General features: G+C 42.3%; 1 protein-coding gene across 16 annotated transcripts in view; it reads right to left on the bottom strand.

The window, feature by feature from the left end:
• The window catches only part of MYCBP2 (MYC binding protein 2), a 399,577-nt gene that overhangs the window by 259,661 nt on the left and 113,295 nt on the right, over window positions 1-26,621 (bottom strand). For all 16 annotated transcript variants that reach the window (XM_077483080.1, XM_077483077.1, XM_077483078.1 and 13 more), the window contains exons 4-13: window positions 23,879-24,032; window positions 23,509-23,705; window positions 20,636-20,878; window positions 20,111-20,182; window positions 17,122-17,218; window positions 13,718-13,791; window positions 10,869-11,007; window positions 8,302-8,378; window positions 5,956-6,160; window positions 2,222-2,386 (exon numbers count right to left, since the gene is read on the bottom strand). In XM_077483080.1, the coding sequence (XP_077339206.1) occupies window positions 2,222-2,386; window positions 5,956-6,160; window positions 8,302-8,378; window positions 10,869-11,007; window positions 13,718-13,791; window positions 17,122-17,218; window positions 20,111-20,182; window positions 20,636-20,878; window positions 23,509-23,705; window positions 23,879-24,032 (1,423 nt within the window). The remainder of the gene's footprint in view (window positions 1-2,221; window positions 2,387-5,955; window positions 6,161-8,301; window positions 8,379-10,868; window positions 11,008-13,717; window positions 13,792-17,121; window positions 17,219-20,110; window positions 20,183-20,635; window positions 20,879-23,508; window positions 23,706-23,878; window positions 24,033-26,621) is intronic.

The following is a 26,621-nucleotide window of genomic DNA, read 5'->3' as shown; positions in this document are numbered from 1 at the left end:
CCAGTTTTTTTTTTGGTGGCATTTGAAAACCTCAGCGTTAACGTAATAAAATTATATATACACACAGGCAACTTTTTTTATGTTCTGCTATAAAACCTAAAAAAAAATAAAACAAACAAATTTCTTCATAAATTTAGATCAATTTGTATTGGTACATTTTTTTTTTTAACAAAAAGCAAGAATATATACCAATAAGTGTATATTTATTGGTTTGCGCAAAAGTTAGTGGCTAAAAACTATAGGATATTTTATTTAATTTATTAAAAGTAATAGCGGCAATCAGCGACTTCTAGTGGAACTGCGATATTGCAGTGAACAGTCGCACACTGACTTTTTGGGGACCAGCAACACCAATACAATGATCAGTGCTAAACAATATGCACTGCAACTGTACTAATGACACGGCAATGGCTGGGAAGGGGTTAACAGGATGGTAGAAAAAATACATAAAATTATATACATCTCTTGAAAACACATATTGGGGCTGTGGATGTGCATAGCCCGTGTTTGTGTGTACTGTGGGAAGTGCTTTTACTAGGTGAAGACATGGATCCTAGTCCCCGCTTTGCAGCAACACAGGATGCATGTCTTTCCTCCTGTCAGAACAGCGATCTGCCTCGTTACCATAAGCAGACTGCAGTTTTGTCTCTGCTTGATTACCAACAGGCACCGGGAGCGAGCAGTCTGTGGTGAACATGGACAGACTCACACACAATCCAAACACACATAGGTAACACTCTACTGCATTACAACTGCTATGTGGCAGAACTGAAGTGGTTAAAGCAGAAATGCACCTGTCTCTCTCCCCCCTTGCACTTTTCATATACCACCACTTGCCCCATTAAGATGAAGACATTTTTTCCTCCTTACCCATTTTTCATGCAAGTGGCCCCATGTCAATCATCCCAGGAGGCTTCAGCCATCTAAATACACACTGCATTATTAAATGGAGTTGTAAAGGCTGAAGGATTTTTTTATCTTCATGCATTCTACGCATGAAGATAAACTTGTGTAGCAGCCCAGCACCCCCAAATTACTTACCTGAGCCCAATCTCTCTCCAGCAATGTCCAAGGGTGTCTAAACTGCCTGGGACACTGATTGGCTGAGAAACAGCAGCGGTGCCATTGGCTCCCACAGCTGTCATCAGAGGAGATGGGGGGCGGAGCCAGGGCTCAGTGTCTGAATGGACACAGCTGACTTGGCTCCAGTGCCCCCATAGGAAGCTGCTAGCTGTGGGGGCACATGCTAGGAGGGAGGGGCCAGGAGCAGCAAAGAAAGACTTGAGACGAGGAGGATCTGGGCTGCTCTGTGCAAAACCAACTGCACAGGAGGTGGCAAGTATAACTTTTTTTTTTAAACAAGCCTTTACAATCACTTTAAGGGGCTGGCTGCAAAAGCACAGGCAGTTGCCTCCAGATTACATAGTATAAAGGAACATGGCAGTGCAAGAGCCAGCATGCAAAAGACCAGGCTAGATTTGGTGGATATATGCATGTCTGGTAATATCAACCCAGAGAACAAGGCATGGGGGGACCAAAAAATAAAAAATAAATTAGAAATTAGTTACGCTCCAAAAAGATTAACTCCACTTTTGTTGAGGCAAACAATCCCCTCTGGGTGAATAGAATACATTGCAAGAATTTAAACTTTTACAGATTCGGAATGGGAATGACTGGTTCATTATAAGCAGCTTGTACACCAATGGTTCTAATGATTGCAATGTCTGCATTCCTTTAGGATGTAGTTTACACTGATGGAAACACTCAACAAAAATTACATTTCTGTTGCAAAGGGTGCCTAAAATCTGACTTATCTTAGTGCAGATTTCTTTGGAAAAATCAGAGGAGTTAATGGCATGAGCAGAAAATTATATTTTTGGAGTTGCCACATTACATTCAATTTAAATGGAAGTGCTGCAATTTTTTATAAAATGGTACAATATGGCTTGTGTAGCAATTCAAAAAAATTTTTTGCCACAAGTGGCTGTGTCCCCTTTTACCCCAACCTCCCTTTTGTGACATAAATTTGGCACAGTTTCAGCAAAATCAGGAATTTTGCTATACATCTATTAAAAAGGTACAGAATTTCTGTAAGAATTGCCAACATAACCACAAAAAGATAAATTTATAACTTCTAAAACTGAACAGAGTGCAAATCCTAGCATTTAAGTGAAATGACAGCCTGGCTGGAAAATGGTCACATTCAATTTCCATCACTTACTTGAGTTGTCAGCATAGATGGCATCTTTCCCGAACATATACAGCTCACCATCCTTGGTAACGACTGAGCTGCTCCCATTATTGCATGCTGTGCCCACAACAAATTTACCTTCCATTTTGACCATTTTTTTAGGTTTGTATGGTTTAGCCTGTCTTCTGCTCTTTGCTGAAAAGTTCAAAAAATAATGGGTTGGTAGACAGACTTTTATACAAGTAAGAATGGCGTGAAAACACAATGATGTCCTTTAGGCAAATCCAAAGCCCCAATATGTGTAAAGGACATAGTGTTTTTACGCCATTCTTGAATCCTCAGTGATGAAATGTTATATGATATGTAACTTTATCTTCAATTTGTGATACTGTAAGTAGCATGCTATTCCCAAAGGCTTTATTTATAGGATTATCAAATATGCAAGTTTACATTTGTTTATTTTTTCACACTTTGAGGGTATCACATGCGTACCAAATGCAAAGCTTAAGAGGTAAAAAATGTATGACATAAGGAACAAATTACATTCAATTTACAACTTCCCAGGAACATGTAATATTTTGTCAAGCAAATCCTAAGAACAAATATTAGCTGAGTTCCTGCAAGTTTAAAAGGTACAACTCAAAGGAGGATGATTTTTTATTTATTTTTTAATCAGGAGTGCTTTATTGGAGGAAAATATATAGTACAACATAATTACATTTGTCTAGTGAGGTGGATACAGTATATTACATCAACAGATACATTCATATAATGTTACCTCGGTGTCTACTTAAGAGTATAAACAGATGCTTACACAAAAGGTACAGTAGTATAGCATAATATTAAGGAATTAGGTCCCATGAAGGGGGGAGGGAAGGAGAGGAGAGTTGGGGTGAGGGGAAGAAACATTCAGCTACATCCAGTTAATTAGAAGTCCATGGCAACCATACTTTGTCAAATTTCCAAGGGCAACCACGACTAATTTATACGTAAACTTAAACAGAGGTAAAGAAGCATTCATTTTGTTTTCCCAAGAGGATACAGCAAGAGGGGCAGAGGAGGTCCATTTATGTAAAATTTATTTGGCATATAAAAAAAAAAAAAAAAAAAAATGAATGATGATGATATGAGAGCAACAGCTTACTATGATTTGACCTTTGCTCATCTTCATGAATACCTAGCAAAGCCAATTCAGGTGTCCTGGGCACAGATAGCACAAGACAGACAATTGTTCAAAGATCCCCACCCAAAACGTGTATATAGGTGCCCAATTGCATTCTACACCAGGGTAGTGTAGATCCCTATCAGAATATAGTCTATACATACGCACCAGAGTAAAATATACCCTATGAAGAAATTTTGTTTGAGCAAACTTGTCCCCTGCAGACATGACCAACCTGGGACCCTGTTCCAGACAATCATTCCAATCTTCCCGCTCAAGTGGTGGGATATCAGCCTTCCATCTTTCCCAGAGTCTATCCATTTTGGGGGCGTCTGAAGGGAGTAGGCTACTATATAGAGCGGATAAAAGCGTCCCAAGTTCGTCACAGGACAGGAGATACTCTACCAGATCAAATTGAAGAGCTGGGTGGAGTAGGAAACTGGGCCCTGACTGCATGCCGGAGTTGGGCATAACGGAAGTAGGTCCATCCGGGTAGGACGTAGATCCTGGTCAATTGGGGGAGTGTCAATAAGGTGCCCGTAGGTATATTTGTTTTTATGCCAAATTTCACCCATTCCTGGTGGTTTGGAATTGTCCTAAAGTGGGGTAAATTAGGATTCCCCCAAAGGGGCTGGACCAGGCTCCACCTGGAAAAATCTGCATTAAACCACAAACCACGTTTTAATTGTTGCCCTAGTTGGAGCAAGAAGATCCTCATATGCCCTTTTCCCTCTATAAAATTAATTTTTTAGTGCCTGCAATGAGCGGCCTCTATACAGACTGCAGCATTGGAGCATTTAACCTCGAACCACCAGTATGCTGTAACCAGCATTGCAGCACAGTAGTACGAAGGTTTGGGAGGGCCACACCCCCCCAGGTGTGTTGGTAAGTACAATGTGGATTTCACCAATCTGGGGATGGATGCATTGCATATAAACCAAATGATGCACTTGTCCACCTCCCAAAAGAAAGACTCCGGGATCCATACAGAGCTGTTGCGAAAGAGGTAATTGAATTTGGGTAAACCCATCTTTAGGATGTTAATACGACCTAGTAAGGTCAACCGAAGCCCAGATCAGGATTGGCATCTCTCCCTCAGGAGTCGGAGGAGGGGAAGTATATTCAGGGCTAGTATTGACTGGTATCCATAGCCACCTGCACCCAAAGATACTTGAATTCTGTTACCCTTTGCAATGACGTAGGGCTGGGCATTGGCGGGATCTGGTTGTCTAAGGGGAAAAGGACTGATTTTGACCAATTGATACATATACCTTATACGGATCCAAATTTGTTAAACAGTTCTAGGGAGGCAGACAGGGATGAGCCAGCATTATGCAAGTAGAGAGTCATCTGCACAGAGGGATATCTTTTCTTCCAGGTTACCAAGCCTCATCCCCCACACCTCCAGAGATTCCCTGACCAGGATCTCCAAGGGTTCCAGTGCCAGGGCAAACAGACTAGGCGATAGATGTACTCACCAAGGGTAGTGGGAAGGAATCGGAGATCCAATCATTAGTGAGCACTCTGGCCTTAGGAGCTCTATAAAGCAATCGTATCCAGTGCAAAAGTAAAAGTTAGGCCCAAAGCCAAAGTACTGCAACAAAATAGGTATTCCCATTCTACTGAAGAAAATGCCTTTTCAGCATCTAGGGAGGCAATTACCCAGGATCCAGCATTGTCATGAATTAGGGACAAGTTTAAGAAGAGGCACCTAATGTTAATGTCAGTGCCTTTGCTCAGCATAAATCTCGTCTGGTTGACATAGATCAGAGGATGAAACATTAACATACAAACATAATGCTTCTATATGTAAAGTATAATATTGAAAATGCTTTGAAAAGAAAAAAGAAAATATTTTATTTTTAAAATGTAACTAGTGAAGGTATGTAAATCTGACTCGACTTGGTATTAACTTCTGGCAACCCATTATACAGCAGAGCTTAAACTGGGAGAGGCAGAAGCAGCCCAAAATGCAAAAAAAATTATGAAGAGACAAAAGAGCAGAGTGACAGATGAGCTCATCAGTCTTACCTCTTTACTTACTGTCCAATTATAAGTTTACAGCAGGCACAAGACCTAGTTCCATTACTGCATTAGAGGAAAGCTAGGACACCAGTCTGGTTGTGCAGACTGGCAGGCCTGTCAATGTTTACAGTTCTGTAAAACTAAGATGTAATCTGCTAAGGTGGTTTTCATATCTGTATTTTATCTTTGTATGTATAAACAAAGAAAATACAGATAAGACAACCTTAGCAGATATACAATACTGCAACATTTAAAACTGCAACATTTAGGGCCAGAATATTTCAGGCTTGATCATGAAAAAGGAATAGGAATTACACTTCTAGAGTGAGAAGACGTGTATGTAGTTCCTTGGATAGAAACATCTAAATGTAAAAAATGGTTACTCAAAAATTGTTAAGTGACTGTAAAGTTTCTTTATTATTAAAACAAGTACTTACCTGCTCTGTGCAATAGTTTGATACAGGTGATACAGACTAGAGCACACATACTTTTATAGGCAACAAACTCATTCAAAACCCTCTAATATGAAAGCAAGGATACAATGAAGACACTAATGGAAACCAACCGAGATACTTACTTGATTCACCATCTTCTCCCTTACTTGCAGTCCCAGTGAAAAATACACTACCATCATCAGCAGTGAGTAAGGCATGAGAACCATCATGACCAACAGAAAACTGGACAATCTTTGGAGATTTTGTTATGGGAAGTTCCACCCACTTCCCAGAAGAGGGACCACCTTGCTTGATGCCTAGGCTCTGATATTTTCCTGTGTAATACACCTGTGTAGATGTTCAATAAAAATAAAATATAAAACATTTGTGGCATTTATTTTTATATATTTTTTTTAAACAACCCTTAAAAACAAATTGCCAAAAAGTGACTGCTGAATATTAGATAACAAAATGAGAGGTACACAAATGGGTGCATAGAGACTATATTCAGTCATTGCTCCAACACACTGTCCGTTACCAATATACAGTTAGGCTTGATTCACGCTTGTGCAGGTTGTATATTGCAGGTGCATGTTTTTTTTTCCAATACACATCTTAAGGCTGGGTTCACACTGCTGCGGGGGGAGTTCCGGATGCGATTCGCACCGCAAATCACATCCGATCTCCGTAGGGATGCGAGTTCAGCCATACAGATAGTATGGCTGAATTCGCATCGCTCCCGCAGCAAACTCGCACGGGACCCTTTTTTGGGCCGCAACAGAATCGGATCGCATGGGGGTTCACACCATGCGATCCGATTCCTGTGCGAGTCGGCAGATCGCACTGCGATATGCGGACGGATCTGGGGGTGTCATTAACATATCATTGACACTCCCAGCCGTCCGCATAGGGCAGTGTGAACTGCCGGCGGGAGTAATGCGATGCGGGAAAACACCGCAGATTTGCGGCGTTCCCGCATCGCAGCGGTGTGAACCCGGCCTTAAACCATTAAAGTCTATGGAACTAACAACCAGAAAAAAAAACCCTGGCCCTTTCCATAAAATGCACAGATGTGAACTACAGCCATTGGAAACCATGTTAAAAGGATTGTAGTGCATTTTTTCAAAAACTGAAAATGCATTAAAAAAAATTAATTCTGCATAGGTGTGAACCAGGCCTTAGACCAAACAAATTATCTTCAGGTGGATGTTCCCTGACATTATGTGACAGTCAGCACCGCTTTTGTTAGAACCAGCCAAAAATCAGTTACTGAATCAGGGCCATCTGACAACACTGGTCAAATCCCGGGGGAAAGGTAACTAGTAAACTCCCAGGCATTATTAGTGGATAGAGATGAGCTCAGGCATGTTTGGACATGAACTAGATTTTCTGCAATTAATCTGTCAAAACCTGGGGAATGCCATCTACAGTGCTGTATCCACAAGAACCATACTTTGTGTACATGCTTTTAGACAATTTATCTGTTTAATATTTAATAAAAATATTTTATATTAACTCCTTCGTGATCATTGAATCATACTTGCACCTTAAAAATCCCATAAATCCCCTTGTACCTATTCAAATCAAGGGATGTGGTGCTTAAAATAGTCGTTTGTCCATAGCAAAAAAAAATGTCAAAACCAACAGGCAATCATAGCTAGCTGAGGCATTCTCTGCCTTGCAGTCGCACATATACAAAGGGTGCGTGGGTACATGTGCCACTGTAGGGAGGGTAATGCCTCTGCTTCCACCGATTGGCTGTTAGGCATTAACAGCTTCCTGGCAGGACAACTTGGGCGAGTTCAGACTCATGCCCCAGCCCAACTAAGCTCACTCCCAATAGTGGACAAATAGTCTAAAGCAGTGATGGCGAACCTTGGCACTCCAGGTGTTTTGGAACTACATTTCCCATGATGCTCATGCACTCTGCAGTGTTGAGCATCATGGGAAATGTAGTTCCAAAACATCTGGGGTGCCAAGGTTCGCCATCACTAGTCTAAAGCCTCATACACACTACCAGATTTTCTGCTGATTTAGGTCTTCAGATTTACCAAAACCATGTAGTGCAAGGGCCTGCCTGATTGCAAACACATTGAAACTCCTAAGGTTTGACCTCATATTACATGGTTTTGGTAAATCTGAAGGGAACAAAAAAAAAAATCAGCAGAAAATCTGATAGTGTGTATGGGGCTTAACACTTCCATTTTAGGCTTTCATGAATTTAAAGGAAAGCTGTACCAAAATATCCCCCCACTGCTGATCATTTTCTTAAAAGTCTAGTTGTTCTGACAGCTATACTAATCTTGTCTTCTATACCTTGAGTCAAAAATGTTACAGTCAGAACTCATCTGTTATTTCAACACTTTTGATTCGCTGACACAGATCAGCATGACAGCAGGTCTAAAGACATCAACAAACTAAGCATTTTGTCAGCACAGGTTCCCTTTAATAGAAAAATCATATTTTGTAAAAGAAATAGTTTGATGTACCTTTCCACTAAATGTTTTCATCAGAGCAAATTCCCTTCCTGCGCCCAGAACAGCCAATTCTTCATCAAAGCCGGTACCTTTAGGAAGAGAAATGAACAGCGAAAGCTATTTTTTGGCAACATTGGGTAGCAAGAACAAAATACATAAACAGCAAATGTAAATATGTTGAAGAGGTTCACTGACTATATGGCTTGACAATGTTGATGGTTTAACCTTTTCACTTGCAAGGCCATGGAGCTCTACTTTAAACCTCAGATGGCCAGACCAGACCATTTTTGTAAGGTTTCACTTTTCTCCACTTAAACTTAATAAAAACCCAAACCATACATTTTCCAGCAAATATAAAACTGTATAGATAATATAAATTTGTAAACTTCAGCTTTTTTGTGAAACTGCAAAATCAGAGACGAGCAAAAAACTGTAAATAAATATGTTAAATATCAGGTTGGCTTCCTATGCACTGCACCAACAAAATGGAAAAAAGTGCATTAACGTAATGTTTATAGTACACATGTATATTGCGTAATCATAAATATGGGTGCAATAGCGAACATTATGCAAAACATGGAGTTGGGCTTTAAAATATAATTCCGCTTTTGCAGTCAAATTGGGATACCGCCTATTTGTTACATGTACTTATTCACAATGCATAATTGATCAAAGAAAGGAAAATAAACTTGTGATAATGCCATCGTTCACACTGAATGCAGGTTTGAAATCATGCACGTTCAGTTAAACTCGCACAATTTCAAATCCATATTTCAGTGTTTGGTGGCGATTTGAAAGACATCTTGGCGGGTTTATGCACCGTTTATTGAAGTCGCCCCCAAAGTTGACAAAAATGGTGCAGGAACTACTTTTGGAAATCATACTTACCTGTTCTGTGTAATGGATTTGCACAGAGCAGCCCCAATCCTCCTCACAGGTCCCCTGCTGGCGCTCTGAGTCTTTCCTCCTTGCCACATGCCCCGATAGCAAGCCAATTGCTGTGGGGGCACTTGTGCGTGCCAACTCCTGGGCCGGCTCTCTGCGTCAGACAGAGCATGGCTCAGCCCCACCTCACTGGCTGTGATTGACAGCAGCGGGAGCCAATGGCTCCTGGTGCTACATGTCAGTTCTTTTAGGAGGGAGATGGAAAAGTATTGTGAGGGGCTGATGGGGGAGCTGCACACTGAGGGTTTTTTCCCCCTTTGTGTATTCTATACCTGGGGAGTAAAAAACCTTCAGACTTTACAACCACTTTAAAGGTGGAGTTGGCCTTTAATTCACTGCTCTGCCTGCCAATTAGCAAAATCCTAGAACTATGCAAGTACCTGGCCCTCGAGGAATAGAATTCTGTCCCACTGCCCTTCTGGCTGCAATACATGACCAAAAAGGGCCAACTCTGCCCTTTCCAAAAAATACAAATAAATGCACCCCTATAAATAGGAAATGTGCAATATTGTATTGAGTCTGCAAAGCATTGTACTGCAATCAGATATTGACCTTTAATTTACAGGGCTAGTGGCTGTATCTATGGACTACAAGTGTGTGCAGAGTTCAACTAATGACAAGAGCTTGCAGGGAAAAGAACCCATGGCTCCTATGGGTGCAACATGAACCAAGGTTATAAAGATGGCCTATGCAGGGTACGGTTCCCTATAAAGATCTGAGCGGGGTGTGGTTCCCTCTACGGGTCAACACCTGTTCCTGCAGCCACAACTACCCACACATTAATCCTAATGTGTGCACGCCACACACACACACACTAGACATTGCACTGCACTTGCTGTTCCTGTGCTGGCTGAGATTCCAGAAATGGTGCAGGGACCCTTTTGCTGTGTTTCAAGAGGCGTGGCAGCCCCTTTAAATGAAAGGGCTGCTGTGCAAAATGCAGCTCACACAGCCACATAAATGTGAACCTAGCCTGAAACAATCCCTTTGACTAGAACTGCACAGATCACATCATGCATTGTGTGCAGAATTGCGTGTAAAACTGTACCAAACACACACTTGGGCGTAAATGATCTCAAAGATAAATGGAAGCACACGTAAAATGCTATATCCATACATTTACGAAGTATTTTATGGTATGCAGTTAAACGCAAAAATACAGAGCACTCTTCACTCACAGAACATGCATTAAAATGCACTAAACAAAACACGACCAAAATACACACACATACACACCCCACATGACACGTCAAAAACAATGCGTCAAGGAAAAAGCACTTAAAGTAAAAGAAACATGCACAGAATTCAAGATATCTATATGTAGCCCCAATTTAATTTTCTTTTAGGTAGAAAATTAATTTAGGCAGACAAACAAATCCTGCATATTTTTCAATAAACCTAGAACTAAACAATTGAATGACCTCTGAAAAAGGTGAGATATGTTGCATCTGTATCAAACAGGTTAGTTAAAGTCATTTCTGCTTTAAAATATGTCATCTACTCCCAAACAAAAAAAAAATAATAATAATTTATAACGACTAACATTTTGTAAGAGCTTATGTTATGAAACCATGGATACAGCAACCCATACTTTTTCTGCATACAAACGAGCAAATCAATTCAGTAATCCTTACTTAGGATGTGCAAATCTTTCTCCGAATCAAACAGCGAAATGCCACAGGCATGCAAACATTTCCGAGCAAGTTTAAGTTGTAACTCTTGCTGTAATACAGGCTCTGTGCTGGTAGCAAATATTCGAACAACAAATCCATCCTGCAGAAGAACAACATGTTAAAATAAAAGAAAAAAAAGAGCCCTTCAGGACAATGTATACAAAATCTAATAGTTAGAAAAATAATCCAAATGGGAAAACTGTCTACTGCAAGAAAAAAAAGAAGTTATGGCTCTACAGTAGAACATTAGGTTTGCAAATGACCATCAGCAAAGTTAGAATGGCAGGACCCCATCAAGAATATGGGAGCTACATTTGTTGAATGGTTTTTAAAATTACAGCTTGGGGGTGGGCATTCTTGTCACTTATCTGGGGCAAATAAAGGCATATAAAAAAGGTGTTAACACCCAATTTACACATGATTGGGGGGGGGGGGTGGATTTGGGGTGTGGGGCCAGCAAAAAAAAAAAAAATAAAAATAAAAGTATTCACGTTTTAAAAACATACATGGGGGTGGGTAGCAGGAAAAAAAAAAAAAAAAAAAAAAAAAAAAAAGAAGGATTTCTGTAGTGATGGTCCCCTTTGAGAAGCATGCTATAATAGATTACAACATCAGGACATTTATTCTGGGTTGTTTACAACTTGGAGGGAAAAAAAAAAAATGTAATACAAGATGTAAAATAACTATCAAACTGAACACTTGCAAGCCCAATAAATAATTCATACATGACATCTGAAAAGCAAGCCATCACAAGAAAGTGGGTCCTTGTAAGATAAAGTTTCCAAAAATGATTTATTGTAATAAAGTGGCTGTAACCCTCGGATGTGAAATACGAGCAAAGCAAACCCTTCTATAGTGTGTACTTATCTCAATCCAGAGCACTAATCTGCTGCTTCCTTGCTCTGCTATCACCGCGTCAACTCCTGACACCAAGAAATAAAGGTGAGAGCACCAGCACATAGGCTGCGATTGCCAGCCACAGCTCTGTCGCTGTGTGAAGGGGGAGGCATGTCCCCTTCCTCCAATTAGCTCTCCTCACTGACCTCTGTTGAGAGCAGTTTCAGCTCTCTGACCAGTTTTCTGAAATCTCACACATGCTTAAAGGGTTTAAGACCATTTTTTCCTCAAGTTCCCTCCGATATATCACAGCAAGTTCCACAGTGCATGTCACTTATAAAAAAAATGCCGTAGAATCGCTTACTTCAGAGCGCCATTTGCCTCTCCTGATGCGATAGCTGCAGGGGGAGGTGCTGAAACCCCCCCCCCCCCTTGACTTTAGCTGAGAAGGAGGGAGGTGACAGGCAGTCACATGAGCGCAGAACAGCACTCTGAAATAAACTATTGTACAGCATAGTTTTATAAAGAAACAAAACCAACAAACACATTCACTGGGGAGCTTACTGTGATCGGAGGTAATTTGAGGAGGGGAAAAAAAAAAGTTTAGAGCAGGAAGGGAGCTGACACTCAGAGGGGGGACAGAGATAGATGCAGGATAGCAGGCTGCACATGAAGAGGGAAGTACTGATACACGGGAGTCAGTACAGAGGGGATGGCAGAAACTGGCAGGATCAGACAGGTTTTTTTTTTTTTTGATACAGAGGGCCAAATGACACAGCACAAGCACTGATGTATAATATGCTTTAAAGGAACAGGCTTTTTAATTTTTTGGGGGTCAAAACACACTTTAATACATTCTGAACTTTAAAGTGGTAGTAAAGTCATTTTTTTTTATTTTACGTAAAAGGTAAGTCTATAATAAGGCTTACCTGTAGGTAAAAAATATTTCCTAAACCTGTACGGTTTAGGAGATATTCCCCTTGCAATGAGCTGCAGACTTCAGCAGCGCATGCACTCTAGGGATTCTCAGCTGAAAGTCCGGCAGACGCCGGCCCTTGCCGTGCAAGCGTGGGAGTGACAACATCACGGCTCCGGCCATGCACAGCGCCAGAGCCGCGATATCCGGAAAACACGCAGAGGGAAAAAAAAAATGTCAGCTCCCTCGGCATGGACCGGGTGAGATACCGACATCTCATTCTAAGGTAAGCATTTCATAATGAGCTAGTATGTGGTGCATACTAGCTCATTATGCCTTTTCCCTTACAGGTGTAGAAAAAAAAATAAAAAAAATAAACGGGTTTACTACCACTTTAAAATGGATGTAGAGCAGACTAGACCTGATAAGCAAGAACAACTTATGTAGGAGGATTTGTTTTAATCTGTATCACCTGAGGCTTAGTCACTTCACTGGGTATAGGTAAGGGTTTACAATCACTTTAAAGTATTGTCTGTTTAATACAAAACAGTTTAAAGCTGTCAGTTTATCATTTTTAAAAGTGACAAGTACTTTTATATGTCCTGTTAAGCCCCTGTGTTGGGGCCCATTCACACCACAAAGCTGCAGTACGACAATACGCCTGTTTGCGCGATTCAGGGCCATTCTGAATGACAACCCAGCACACCACCTCAGTGCACTTGTGCTGCGAAAAATTATGCTTATGTGCTTTTTAGTCCATTTTGGAGCGGTCAATTGAATGTGCTGCCCTAACAACGCACATCAACGCATCTGCGTTAAAGGCACTCCAATAGACTGGGTTGATGCAAGTGGGCCCCAAGATTGTACAGATCAGAAATGCAATCAATCTTACCAATTATAGTGCAGCGCAAGTCTATTCAGATATTTTAAACAAACGGTTTACAGGTAGTAAATCTGGTAAGATTTTTTTAAATCAAATCTATCAAAGCAAAAGTCTGTGTGACAAGCTTAGGGAAATACTTTATCCAGAGAAAAGATTCAAAACAATGGCTCTCACCTCTTTAGATGCAGCAATTTGGTTGATAAACTCCCCATCAGTGAAGAGTATGTTCTGCCCATCAGCATTACAATCTAGATTGTGAAGGAAATAGACAAGAAAAACCATTACCTTCTCTGAATAACCCTATTCACATGTAACTGATTGCTATGAAATCCTGCGCATGCATCAATATTGAAACTGGAATATCTAAAAACAATTAAGACCTCATTCACATGGGCATACCGATCTGTACGTAGGGTCATCTTCACCCTCTAATGCACAAGTGTACCGTACAGGGTCATGCAGACAGACAATCTGTTGAAATCTATATCTAGACACACACACACACACACACACGCAGAATTTATGATTTCTTGCCCATTTTTCAGAGAATATAAATAAAACAAACTTTTCACTCACGGTTAGCGTTTGGCTGAAGCCATCAACTGCGTTTACTTTTTAAAATCATAATGTCAACAGAAACTACCCAAATCAAAACCAACCCTGATCAAAAGTTTACATACCACGGTGATTGTGTGCATGTTATCAAAACAAAAGTTGACACAAAAGGGTTTGAATGGTTATTAAAAAGGTAACCATTCCCCCTTGATATGTTTGCTTGTAATTAGGGCACTTTGACACTGGGGTGGGCAAGCGTCGGCGGTAAAGCGCCACCATTTTTAGCGGCGCTTTACAGTCACATTAGCGGGGTGCTATTAAACCCGGCTAACGGCCGAAAAAGGGTTAAAAGCACCTGCAAAGTGCCATTAATTTCAATGGGCAGGGGCACTTTGAGGAGCGGTGTATTCTCCGCTCCTAAAGATGCTGCTTGCAGGACTTTAGCGTCCCACCAGTGCACCGCTCTAGGCTTTCATACTGAAGGGACAGGAGAGGCGCTTTAACAAGTGCACTATAGCACCTATAAAGCGCTTCAGTATGGGTGTGTGTGCGCATAAAAAGTCAATCCGTTTGTGGACTCCTGACAGACCCGTGCATCTTTCATCCAGTGCTGCACTAACATTTCTGGATTCTGAGTCATGGGGAAAGCAAAAGAATTGTCAAATGATCTGTGGGAAAAGGTAGTTGAACTGTATAAAACAGGAAAGGGATATAAAAATTTTACCCAAGGAATTGAAAATGCCAATCAGCAATGTTCAAAGAAATGTAAAATGAGGGGTTCTGTTGAAACCAAACCATGGTCAGGTAGACCAACTAAAATTTCAGCCAAAACTGCCATGAAATTTGTTTAGGATACAAAGAAAAACCCACAAATAACTTCAGGTAAAATACAGGACTGAAAAACAGGTGTGGTCGTTTCAAGATGCACAATAAGGAGGCACTTGAAGAAAGATGGGCTGCATGGTCAAGACGCTAGAAGAAAGCCATTACTACGCAAATGCCACAAAGTATCCCACCAAACAGAACAGAAATAAGCCTCAAACCTTCTGGCACAAAGTCATATGGAGTGATGAGACCAAAATGTAGCTTTTTGGCCACAACCATAAACACTACTTTTGGAGAGGCGTCAACAAGGCCTATGATGAAAGATTACACCACTCCTACTGTGAAACGCGGAGGCGGATCGCTGATGCTTTTGGATGTGTGAGCTACAAAGACGCAGGAAATTTAGTCAAAATTGACTGCAAGATGAATGCAGTATGTTATCAAAAAATACTGGAGGAACATTTGCATTCATCAGCCAGGAAGCTGCACATGGGACGTTCTTGGACATTCTAACATGACAATGATCCAAAACACAAGGCCAAATCGACCCGTCATTGGCTACAGCAGAATAAAGTAAGGGTTCTGGAGTGTCCTGACCTCAATATCATTGAGCCACTCTGGGGAGATCTCAAAAGTACAGTTCACGCAAGGCAGCCCAACAATTTACAGGAACTGGAGGCTTTTTGCCAAGAGGAATGGGCAGCTTTACCATCTGAGAAGATAAAGAGCCTCATCCACAAATACCACAAAAGACTTCAAGTTATCATTGATGTTAAAGGGGGCAATACACGGTATTAAGAACTGGGGTAAGCAAACTTTTGATCAGAGTCATTTGGGTAGTTTCTGATGCTAATATGATTTTTTTTTTTTTTTTTTCAAATCAAAAGTAAAACACAGTTAAGTGATAATAAATGGCTTCAGCCAAACACTAATCGTGAGTGAAAGTAAAGTGTGTTTTATCACGTATATTCACGGAAAAATGGGCAAGAAATCAAATTCTGCCAGGGTATGTAAACTTATGAGCACAACTGTATAAACCAAAACACACAGGAATAAAGTGACCAGCCTGAACTACATTTACAAAGTAAAGTTTGTTGCATTCATGAGTTTTAATCGTTGCTGGAAATGGCAGCAAACCCTGAGCATTTCCCACACCACATTGAAATCGCACTCCGTTCATGCGATCTGCCACCAGTGTTAATGTTAAATTAATGACACCCCAAAACAGGTCGCAAAATGCAGTGCGATTGCAAGAATACCATTCCAGTGAAGAAAAATAAAAATAAAAAAATAGATGCTTGCACCTTTTTGTGAAGTGAGAATTGAGCCATTACAAATGAATGGACTCAAACTGCACCAAAAGAATCACATAATTTTAATAGGAATGCAATGCAAAAAGGGGGTTTTAAGAAAGAACTGCCCATAGGAGGCAAAGGATTCACGTTCTGCCTAGCGTCTGCATAAACCCTGTTATGGATCTCAAGAGTCGCTATTTTTTTTTAAATTTACCTTAAAGTGGTTGTAAACCCCTACAACACACTGACCTACAGGTAAGCCTAGATTAAGGCTTACCTGTAAGTCCAAGAAATATCTCCTAAACCTATACGGTTTAGGAGATGCATAGTAGTCCATTATGCTTTACCTTTGCAGGGAATGAAAGAGGAAGTAAACTCATCAGGGTTTACTTCCTCTAAGTTAATAATGCTCTCACAAAGCAATCTATAGTGTTGTTTAATTTCCCGTCTCTACACCGACAATGACATGCTAAAACGCCAAGAAGGTTTTTTCACATTCAGTGGTGAGAAACCTCAAAATTGAATTTTTTTACATTTAATATTAGATTGTGTGAGGCTTCCTGTATGCATCTCAAGGTTTTTTTTTGTTTTTAAATCAGAGCAGGCCTTTACATTAAATCATGTCCTCTTGTTAATTGGATATTCTTTATTCCAGTTCCAGTGCAAACAAACAAAAAATAAATAAATAAAAAAAGCTGTCGGCACCTTTATGTGGATGCAGTGCAATTTGAGCCACTCGAATGGGCTCAAATGTCACGGCACAGAATTGCATGTGATTTGCACAGGAACGCAGTGTGAACCAGAGCTACAGGAAAAACTCTTCAGAATAATTTTTTCCTAAAAATGGCATACTGTACAAAAAAAAAAAAAAAAAAAAAAAAAACACCCCACAAAGCAGCTTACCTGGCACGGTTACGGTTCCATCCTGTTCCAAAGTCTCTGGGTTAATCCTTATGGCTGTCACACTGCGATTGTTCACATCTCTGTAGAGCAAATACCCCTAAGGTAAAGCAGATCAAAAAGCGTGTCATTTTCAGTACGCTTTACAAACACTGCATACTTATCAGCATTTAGTCTGAAACATAACTGGTTAAATTAAAAAGTAGAAGCGAGCTGTGACCAAAGATAGGCAGATGGCAAAGAGCTAGTTGCCAGTCCCACATTTGGTCTCCTGCAGCCGATTCTTCCCCCATTACTGACAAAAGCACAGACACCTGTGTGCGGCACTCTATCTTTGTAGAAGTGGCCATCTTGGTAGAGACAGGGCAGTGATTTCCTCAAGTCAGAGCCTCCAGCAAGGTAAGCAAAAGCGAGCAGCACAGTATTGTTGTAAGAAAAGCATTAGGTACTACAAGAGCTTTTGTAGATGGGCAAATGCCACATACATTTAGATGTATGCAGCTTCCATTTCAGGCGAGTTTAAGGTGCTTTTTGAGTTCAATCTGACTTCCTTTAAAAGTGCTTTTAACCTCCTCCTGACTTACATTTTTAGGCTGTGTTACCATGTCCAATGCTTTTGCATTTCCATTGGCTTGTATTGAAAGGAAAAAAAAAAAAAGCCTGTGTACACAGGCCCTTACAGTCAAAGTTCTTAATGGCCTGATAGTGCAGACTTTTTTTTTTTAAGTCTTAACATACCTGTTGGCTATTCAGTTTAGAAAATGCATCCATGTTTAGCGCTCATAAAAGGGCACCACTTTGATTTAGTTACACATTACCATTACAGATTTAAAAAGTAGAATTCCAGGCTAAACCCAACTTAGTCCCGAAAATACTCGCTCCCCCCTCTTAACACCTGTGCTGACTAACCTGTGTAAGAAATCTATACTTGCCTTATTTCAGCCCGCTCTGGTAACATGATCAGGCTCTCCCGAGTCAGGACAGCTACAGGAGAGTGTGGAGACAATGGATGGGCCATAAGAGCCCATCTCCCCTGTCGAAGTCACTGGTTGACACAGGGGAACACAAATGCACAAATCATATCATCCAATGCCTGGGACATGCAGTTTAGGGCACAGGGCAGGATCGCGGCAGAAACGCTTTGATTCAGTCTACACCACAATCGCAAAACAGGTTCAGGTGCCATTATTTTCAATGGCACCTAAAACATGGTTTGGTTTTTGCACGATTTGTGGGGCAAATCACGTGACGCTTGTCCGAAAAGGAACAGCAGCGTTTTTTGGGAGACAAGCTTTATGTCATGCAATAAATCGCAACAAAACCACACAGGGTTTTAAAGCGGGAGTCCACCGGGACTCCGCGTTTTTTTTTTTTTTTTAAAGCCAGCAGCTACAAATACTGCAGCTGCTGACTTTTAAATAGTGACACTTACCTGTCCAGCGCGCCCGCGATGTCGGCACCCGAAGCCGATTGCTCGCTCGGCTGCCGGGTCCCGCCGCCATCTTGGGTATGGGAATCAGGAAATGGAGCCTTTCGGCTTCATTTCCCGGTTCCCTACTGCGCATGCGCGAGCCGTGCGGCGCAATCCGGACGGTCCCCGCTGCCTCTGGGAGCTGTGTGTTTCCCAGCAGGCAGCGGGGCACTTGCTGAAGGGGGCGGGCGCTTGCGGAACGGGGCGTAACGTATGCCCCGTTCCGCAGAGAGCTAGCCCGGAAGTGGGTGCAGTTACCTGGATTATCCAGGTAACTGCACCCCCTCCCCCCTGAAAGGTGCCGATTGTGGCGCCGGAGGGGGGGGGGATTCCGATGAGCGGAGGTCCATTTTAGGGTGGACCTCCGCTTTAAGGGCCATTAAAATGGCACCTGAACCTGTGCTTCAATTAGTAAGTTTTGAGATCACAGGCAAAAATCACAGCGATTACGCCACGATGGAGCCTAGTAGAGCTTTATTGGCTGCTCAGCATGCGCTTGTACTAAGCACCCAGGTGCTTTTGTTTGTAAAGGTAACCTAGGGAAAGCTTTTGTTTCTCTTAAGGGCTAGCGCCTCATTTACGTCTAATGAGCAGAAGACTACTGCTGAGCGTTGAGCGCCCCTTTCCCCGACTAGCACCCAATCGGTGCCAGTCACACTGCAAGCTCTCATCCATCTCTGCTAGTCCCCAGGACTGGAAAAAGGCAGGGAGCTGAGTAAGATCAACGGCGCAATGTTAAAAATATAACTACAGTTTTGGTTAAAAATTTAGTTTTATTATTTTTTTTTTTTTTTACTGCATTTTCACACCCGAGGGGAACATATAGCAAGTACATACATCATTCTTAGGCTGGATTCACACCGATGCATTTTTTTGTGCTTTTTGCACTACAGAACATGTTCCAAAGAAAGCCATGATAAATGGACTGTAGTGCAAATCTGCAAAGTGCAAAAAGCATTAAAAATGCATAGGTGTGAATCCAGCCTTACACAGGTTAGCCAGCATAGGTGTTAGAATTTTTAAGACTAGTTTGGTTTAAACTGGAATTCTAAATCAAGTCCTTCAATATCACACTACATCCAATAAGAGTGAACAAATGGGTCACTGAAATGCAGTCATTGTACAACGAGATGATAGGTGAACTAAATCAGAGAGGTGCTCAGCCAGGACTTTACATCATGGGGTACTTTCTATTCTCTACAATTTACTTTATATTTATCACTTAGACAGTCAGTGCTCTAATTAGCCAGCTCAAGTATGAAGTTAACTAGCTGCAGTACTAGCACAAATAGGTCATAAAGGTGTAGTTCTATTAAAAGCACAGCTTGCTGAAGCACTTGTATGTCAATAGCTTAGTCACCCAGGTGACTCCATGGGTATAAGAGACCCATGAGGCCTCTGTCTGCAAAGCAAAAAAGGGAAATGGTTTTGAAGGTACTTCAGCACTTATAGGACTTTTAATGTGTCGTATATTGTGACGTTTCCTCAACAACTGCACACAATGAAAAAGCCTCAATGTACCTGAGCATAACCTAGCCAAGACTTCTTTTCTCTTCTGCTCTGGATGCGGGATGTGGAATTGTAAATGTGGCCCTGGAAATAAAATACAAAAAAAAAAAAACACAGGTTTTAAACCCTAACTTAAATAAGCACAGTTGCTTCTAGAGTCATACAGCAGTTCATATTCACAGCCCATTTGACATACTGCAATCAAATACATGCCCTGAATTACCTTAGTACGGAATCGTGACCAGAAAAAAAAAAAAAAAAAAGATTTAGTATCCAAAAGATCAATACAGCAAAAACGGAAAAATAAGTATGGTTTGGCAGCAATATCTCATTGATTTTTCTGGTCTACTAAAATATATAGCCAAAATATACTAACATCTACCAAAAGGCAGACAGACAAACTATACAATTCAGGTCACTGGATGATCAATGTAGGTCCTCCCTTAATTTACAAAAAAAAAAAAAAAAAAAAAAAAGCAGCTTAAGTCATCCAGAGTGCCCTCAGCTAATCAAAAGGAGAAGATGGCTTATACTCACCCTCACTGTCCCACTGTATCCGGAACCAATTTTGTAAAGGCCATCTTTGCATAAAAGATAGAGGAAGAAGCCATCGCTCTGAAGGAGGCACTGGTCGTCTTCATCGACAGGGATTTCTTTCAGAGACCATTTTTGCATCAAGGCAGCCTTTTTAATCCCACTTGTAAACCAGTCCTGGATCTGAATTTTACCCACCAGAACTGCTTGAACACTCCGCTGCAGAGAGTTCAAGATGATTGGCACCTGTCACATATGAAAATAAAAAGGTTATGGTTGGGATGCAAGGCAGTGGAACACAGAAGTAAAATATGGGTGCAAAACTGGTTTAGTTTCTAAAGAAAACCTACACCTGAAAGAAGTAGTCCAGAATATCTAAAAAGGTATGATGGCCCTCATCAGATATGTATATTTATAGTGAGTGTAAGGATTTTTTTTTTTTTTTTAAACAAACATGTCATACTCGCCTCCACTGTGCAGTTCATTTTGCACAGAGTGGACCCAAACCGCATCGCCTGGAGTCCCTCAGTGGCTCTCATGGCTCCTTCCCAAATCAGATATCCCACTAGGAGAAGCACCGGCGGGGGGGCGGGGGGTGTTAAAACCCCTTTAACAATACAACAAATCCAAAATATATTCCATGCACAAGTTGTCCATACATATGGGCTTACTGAAAGTTGTAGGTCATCGCACCCACCCAACATACACCCACCAGTCACATGCAAACCATTAGGGCAAATTGTTCAGTGGAACACACACCAGTTCTTAAAAAGAATACAGATGTATCAGGCCTTTAATCATTTTATTAACTTTATTAACATTTGCTAGTTTTTGGTTAAAGCAGGGGTCTCTAAACTTTCGGGAAAAAAAGGGCCAAGTTTACATTCCTTCAAAATTAATGGGGCATCTGGTTGGCAGGTTGGAGGCATCGCACAGCAAGGAACTAACAGCAGTCCAGAAAGATGCGAAAACGCCATCAGATAGGATGGGGTCAGGCAAGTGCTCGGTGGCAGCGCTAGAGCAACGGATGTTAATAAATCTGTCCTTTGATCGGATCCACAGAGTTCTAGGCCCATGGGACTCAGACCCAGATAGGCCACGAGATGTAGATTATCCGGGTGCACCATTACTCCAAGGAACTCATCCTTCGGAAGGCTTGGGAGAGAGGAGACAGTTTTACGGCACTACCCTTCGGATCCTGCCCGATCTGTCCAGGGCAACCTTGCAACGGAGAGCACTGTTGAAACATGTGCTGGAGGTGGTCCAACAATCTGGAATTACATACAGATGGGGTTTCCCATATCTGTGACTTTAAGCAAAGCCCAGCAGTCCTTCTCTCCGTAACCCTGCAGAGCTTCCTGCCTCGTTTTCCTTCATGGAAGTTGTCCCCATTGAGATGCCCGACTGGCTCCAGATCTAACAATTCACCCCCTGCTCTGGCATATCAGGTCAGAGGGCCCATTCGTCCAGACCACAGAGGAGCCAACGCAAATACCGCATCGCTTCTGCGGAGGGGACAAGGGATACCCAACTGCTGCTGGCAGTGCGGTGAGCTACCGTATATACAAGTTTCCCTTTGTTCCTCTTTCCCCCCCCCCCCCCCCGATTTCCCCTTTTTTCTTCCTTTTCACTGCTGCTCTTGAATAGACCCTCGCCCATGCCCCATCTCCCTGGCCAGCATTCCGGTTGGCTACTCAGACACTACACTTAGTTTACAGGTGTGGGAGAGTACCCAGTGTGGGAGGATACTAACCCAAATCCAGATAAATTTGTGTTCCCTAGACTCCACCATGTCTCAACCTCCCTGCTCTGTCAATGGAGGACATTACAGGAGGTGGACTCTCCCCCCTTCCCCATGAGAATTTTGTTGCCCCAACCAGAACTGATGGGCTAAGGTTCCAGATATTACCCGGGAAGACACAGCCTATGCATGGTACAGGCTTGACAAGCCCAGCTTCTCCTTGAGATGCAGGGGCCCCTTCAGCTACACCGGAAAGGTCTATGTGCCTGAATGTTTTGTGGTTGCATGCCTAACTCCTATGGTGTACTAAAACATGCCCGAGGGTTCACAACCCTCCTGCAATGATTTTTTTTTTAAAAAGTGCGACATTGACTGCCGCCAAATCCTGCATTCCCCTTATGTGGGGGAAAAAAAAAAGCACACCTCTGTCTATTGGGTTGTGGTTGCGCAAAGTACAAGAAATTTAAAAACTAGAAGACCTAGTTCTCACAGCACAAAAACAAACAAGAAAAAACATTCTAAGGCATGGAGGCTCTGGAATACATTTATTCTATCCGATAAAGGTGTGTCCCAGCTTAACTTTGAAAAGCAAATCGATACAGGCCCGATAGAGACTTAAAGCAGCGATACTCTCACCGCTTCCAGGTCAGCACCACCCTCCCCTTTTTCTCTACCCATCTCCCCCCTTCCAAACTTTCTCCGGTACTAATGCATTTTCTTTCCTTTATCTTTTCTGACTCTTCCACTTTAAAAAAAAATGTGTTCGGGGATTGGGCAGTCCAACTGGATCTCCGATTAAGACACACAACGTGACATTTCTCACTCAATAACACGATACTCATGTTGTGTGTCCAACACTGTCATTGAAAATGTTGTCACAAGCCTTACTGATATTATGATCATGTGTTTCAAACGCTGGACAGATAGCTGGTTTTTATCTTAGTAACCACCCATGTACATTTGTTATGTTAACACTGCTCTGTACCTTCCCTGACAAAAAAATAAATAAAAATAAAGGGGGAGGATGATCCAAGCTCTCATTTTTCTTGTAGTCAAAATTGTATGCATTTAATTTCAAATTTTTTTTTTTTTTTTTTTAAATGAACTTTTGGGGGGAAAAAAAAAAAAGTTTTACCTGAATGGTTTGGCATGCATGGCTGCCATTGTTGGTAAGAATAGCCGAAATGGCTTGAAGAGTTTTCCCCGTTTCTCCCCATGCTACCACCAGACTGAATAGGCAGGAACAGGAAAGTGCAGTTAGTGACTGTCCAGTGGTGTCATTGGCTCCTGTGCTACGAACAGTGATTTCCAGAATAAGTTGAAGAAGAGATTCTGTGAACAAACAGCACAAGTAAGGCATACAATATATCTATATCAGAAGAGGTTTTGGTAATGGGTGAAGGGCAGCTTTAAGTCTTTAGCATTTTGTTAAACTGTCCAATATATATAGCGCTAATGAGAATGTACAATATAACCAAAGCACTCTGGTTTGTGCCTAGCCTTACCCAACACTTCTGGGGGTTCTGACTGGAGTCCCTCTGGCTGTTGACCCTGTAGTATATTGAGGAGGGCTTGCAAGCTCCTTAAACACAGTGATGGGTGGGAAAAGCGTGTCTCCTTTATCAACTCAAACACTTCACATAAACCTATTTCAATTATCTGAGGAAAAAAAGCAAAAGAAACATTAAAATACTTGCATTAGAGTGTGCAGCATTATAAATGTAAGGACTGGCAAGTTCATAGCAGACATTGTATGGAATCTCTTGCTGTATGTTAAAAAAAAAAAAAAAAAAAAAATGAGAAAAATGGAATTGCGTACCGGTAATGTCCTTTTCCAGGAGTCTTTCAGGACAGCCACCTTAGAGAGACACCGGCTCCTCCCCTCTGAGGAAACACCGCCTTCAATTTCATAATTTAAGCCTCCTCCTCCCTTCGTTCCTCAGTTCTTCCAGAGTACCTCCGGCCAAACTGGGGAGACACAAGAACACGTCAAACAAATAAACTTTTCAAGTCTTACCTGACGATCTCATGCAATGAGTTCCCGATGATCTGCAACAATTTGGGTGGGAACCGGTGCTGTCCTGAAAGACTCCTGGAAAAGGACATTACCGGTACGTAATTCCATTTTTCCCCAATCGTCTTTCAGGACAGCCACCTTAGAGAGGATAAGCGAGTATATTACCTTAGGGTGGGACTACTGCCTGTAGCACCTTTCGACCAAAGGCTTGGTCTTTGGCTGACAGAAGATCCAGTCTATAGTGTCTCACAAACGTAGAAAAACTGGACCACGTTGCAGCTCTACAGATCTGTTCCGGAGACGCACCAGCCCACTCTGCCTGAGAAGTTGCCACGGCCCTGGTTGAGTGTGCTCTAATGCCCGCTGGAGGATCTAATCCCCCTGCCACGTATGCCTGCCCAATGGCTAACCTTAACCATCTAGCTATGGTACGTCTAGAGGCTTTGGAACCCTTCCTGGCCCCTGAAAATAAAACAAAAAGTGAATCTGTCTTTCTGAACTGACTTGTGCAGTCTAAATAATAAAGAACACATCTTCTAACATCTAGTCTGTGAAACATGTGTTCCTGTTCTCTAACTGGATTTGAACAAAATGTAGGTAGCACGATCTCCTGCATCCTGTGGAAACTAGAAGCTACCTTAGGCAAAAAGGCCGGATCTATCTTCAAAACCAGACGATCCGGAAAAGCCTGAAAAAAGGGAGCCCTGACAGAAAGGGCTTCGAGTTCACTTACTCTTCTTGCTGTAGTGATCGCTACCAAAAACACCGTTTTGAGAGTGATCAGCTTTAATGAGCAAGATTCTAACGGCTCAAAAGGTTCCCCTGTGAGAACCTGTAAAACTAAAGAAAGATCCCAAACCGGGAAGGGGGAGCTTGAAGCTGGTCTTTGCCTACCTAGGGCCCTGAAGAACCTTACGACCCAAGGATCTGACGCTAGATGTTTCTCTAAAAACACGCTCAAAGCGGAAACCTGAGCTTTTAGTGTTCCAAGCGCTAACCCCTTATCCGCCCCTGCCTGTAGGAACTCTAGAACGGCTATAGGGCTATGCACGTTGAAGGAACCCTCTGAACACCAGCTGTTAAACCGTTTCCATACCTTTAAGTAAATGGACTGGGTTTCCTTTTTCCTACAGTTTAGAAGAGTGGCTACCAACCGGTCTGAGAAGCCCTTGGCTTTTAGCAATTCTTCCTCAGAAGCCACGCTGCCAGGTTCCATCGTCCTACCTGAGGGCAGAACACCGGACCTTGAGACAGGAGATCCTCCTGCACTGGGAGAATCCAGGGGGGTTCTACAGACAGGCCCTTCAAGATCGAGAACCACGGCCTCCTGGGCCAGTGAGGTGCAATTAGAATTAGGGTAGTGTTCTCCACTTGAAATTTCCTTAATACTGCTGGAATGAGCACTGGAGGGGGGAAAGCATAGCACCTGGAGAAACCCCAACTCTGTGCTAGTGCGTCCACCGCCAATGCCCCGTCCCCCCTGTTTATGGAGAAGAACGTTGCTACCTTCGCATCTTCCCTTGCGGCAAAGAGATCTATTGCAGGAATCCCCCATCTCCGGGTGATCATTTCGAATATTTCCTGCTTGAGAACCCAATTGCCTTCTCTCAGAGTTCTCCTGCTGAGAAAATCTGCCACCTGATTTTGTTCTCCCTTCAAGTGGACTGCTGAAAGGGACAGGATATTTGCTTCGGCCCATCTGAGGATGGCTTCCGCTAGGGCCCATAAGGACTTGCTCCTGGTGCCCCCCTGTCTGTTGATGTAAGCTACCACCGAGGAGTTGTCCGACCTTACCCTTACGTGATTCCCCCGAAGCTCCTTCTGAAAGGTTCTGAGAGCTAGATCTACTGCCCTCAGCTCCCTCCAATTCGAGGATCTCCTCGAGTCCCTCTTTTCCCAAATACCCTGTATTAATTGGGAGTCTAGGTGTGCCCCCCAACCTGAGCTGCTTGCATCGGTCGTGACCACCCTGGAGGTTGGCATGACCCACTCTAGACCTTGGGACAAATTTGCTTCCTTCCTCCACCACCAGAGGGACCTCTTTACCTGATCTGGAATCGAAACCAGAGAATCCAAAGATTCCTGGCTGTGATCCCAAACCTTCAGCACAAATAATTGTAGAGGGCGGTAATGTAACCCTGCCCACTGAACCGCTGGAAGAGCGGATGTCAGCAACCCTAGCGCTGACATGATCTTCCTTATGGAGATCTGGTGGTTGCCCTGAAGACACA

The sequence above is a fragment of the Lithobates pipiens genome, unplaced genomic scaffold, assembly GCF_037356315.1.
Source record: "Lithobates pipiens isolate NorthernLeopardFrog02 unplaced genomic scaffold, aLitPip1_a1.2 Scaffold_16, whole genome shotgun sequence".
NCBI lineage: Eukaryota > Metazoa > Chordata > Amphibia > Anura > Ranidae > Lithobates > Lithobates pipiens.
Note: the sequence above shows the minus strand (reverse complement) of the source record. Positions and strands in the feature narration are given on the sequence as shown.